Raw genomic sequence first — 2,069 nt, forward strand, 5'->3', positions numbered from 1 at the left:
CACATGAGAAAATTTAAGTGAATAATCTGGCAATCTAGGTACAAAATAACTTAAAAATATAAAAAATATTAAAGCATCAGGTATTATTAAAATGACGAATCTACTTAGGCAGAAAGTGGTCTTCTAATTGGAAAAATCCAATGCGAAATTCTTTTTTTAGTATGATTGTAGGCATTTCATTTCAGGTACACAAAACAATGAAGGCAGATACTACACTTTTCTGCAGCATTTTTCATGCTTTTAGATGTAGAAATCAAATAATATGCATTAGGAATGAACGGTACTCTCTGCCTTAGAATCATAGGCTCTCAGAAGTTGAACAAGGGCTTAGTGGTCACGGAATTCAACTATTCAAAATCAGAGAATGGATCTTCACTCTCTTAAAATAATAAAATACCTTCCTACAAACTTTGTATCATTCCAAGCAAACCAACCTGAGAAACAAATGAGCCAGGAATTTCAACTCTCCCCACCTTTTTTTTGGAGAGAATTTTAACTCTATTGACGTTTGTATAAGCTCTTTTAAGATAATGAACTTTCATAAACAACTTTGGCAAGGAGAGGGTTAAGTTATTGAGGTGTTAAATTTTGCAACACACTCCGATCCATATCCTCTAGTCATTGGCTTCCTGAAGTTCAAAGGTGATATAGGAAAGCAAGTACAAAATAGCAAATGGAAAGAAGAACAGAGAGTAGGAGATGGAGAGGAGAATCTTATTCCTTTAAAACTGTATTCAGGACTTTCTAACAAAGACTCTTGGTCACTCAGGGATGATTGGCCAAACTTTAAGAGACAGTAAACATTACATAAACCACCACCAATCTAGCCGAGGGCTGACCTAAGACTAGCATAATGATTCTTAAAAAGATGAAGGAGAAGCGGATTTGGAGAGAAATGGAATTCTAGTTTTAAAAAATATACCTTATTTTTTCCTGAGTAGTGCTGTGAAGTAGCAGAAACATCTTCTGATTTCTACTCGGACGATCTCCCAGGCACAGTGACTGTATTTCTTGTCTTTCAGGAAACTGCTTATCCTGTGGAAATATCTCTTCAGCTCTAGGTTGGTCAGCTGGGAGACCATAGCTCCTGGGTATTTACTCTCATCCTCCTCCATCTCTTTCATGTCTTCATTTTCCTTCTCCTCTTCTTCTAAGCATTGTTCCAGGTATTGCAATTGCCGATGAAGTCCAATTTGGATTCGTTTGAGGTATTTCTTTTTCCAAGTAGATTGGAAGGTGTATTGACTGAAGATGTTGAAGGCCTGTAGGGATATTTCATAGAAGGCCTCTTTGATGTCTCTTTTCAGAAGCTGTGTGGAATACAGGATCTCTTGGGGCATCTCAAAAGCTTTGTTTTCTCTTAGACAATCCTTGGGAAATGAATTCCTCATACTGCTCAGAAGTTTCAGATTTTGCCAGGTGACTCTATTCAGCAAGTTACAGTCCAAAGAGAGGATGCCAGTGATGAGCAGACCCATGAGGCATGCAGGCCACAAACACTTTCTAATCATATGAGGCTTGGTGCTCATTTTTTTTTTTTCCAAGCTAAAAAATCCACCAAACTCAAGGCTGACTGTGAGGTTCTAGATCTTAAGTATGCCCTTGTGTGCCTTTTATACATCTGAATATCTTCGGCAGGGAGGAGTTTATTCATTCGTCATTTTATGTTTCTCAGGGTTTCAGCCCCTTTCCTTTGCCTCTGAGGCTTTTTTTTTTTTTTTTTTTTTTTTTTTTGAGAAAAGTGAGCAAAGCATTACCATTGTGTTATCATAGATGCTTGGATGATCCATCCTAGTACTATAGAATCATCATAACAAGACTGATGCAGAGTATTTTGGAAAGAACTGAGTGACTCTATATATTCACTCATCCAACACTATTACATAAGAGGAAATGATCCTCCAAGAATTTTTTTTTTTTGTACTGGCCCTATAGCCAAACATCTCATTTCACTGAGTTAATCATAGACATTGACCAAATGACTATAATTATTTGATTATAAGGCCAACGTTGTTAAATTAAGCTTCTTAATTTGGATATTTTCTTTTTATTTGATTTTTCTGGGTCTC

General features: G+C 36.6%; 1 protein-coding gene across 1 annotated transcript; it reads right to left on the reverse strand.

Moving 5' to 3' along the window:
- Positions 1–456: 456 nt before the first annotated feature.
- On the reverse strand, positions 457–1,698 carry IFNK (interferon kappa). Its single transcript, XM_006913690.2, has one exon. It carries the CDS (start codon positions 1,527–1,529, stop codon positions 924–926), a length of 606 nt encoding a protein of 201 aa, XP_006913752.1. The 5' UTR covers positions 1,530–1,698; the 3' UTR covers positions 457–923.
- Between the last annotated feature and the right edge of the window lie 371 nt (positions 1,699–2,069).

The sequence above is a fragment of the Pteropus alecto genome, unplaced genomic scaffold, assembly GCF_000325575.1.
Source record: "Pteropus alecto unplaced genomic scaffold, ASM32557v1 scaffold14, whole genome shotgun sequence".
Classification (NCBI taxonomy): Eukaryota; Metazoa; Chordata; class Mammalia; order Chiroptera; family Pteropodidae; genus Pteropus; species Pteropus alecto.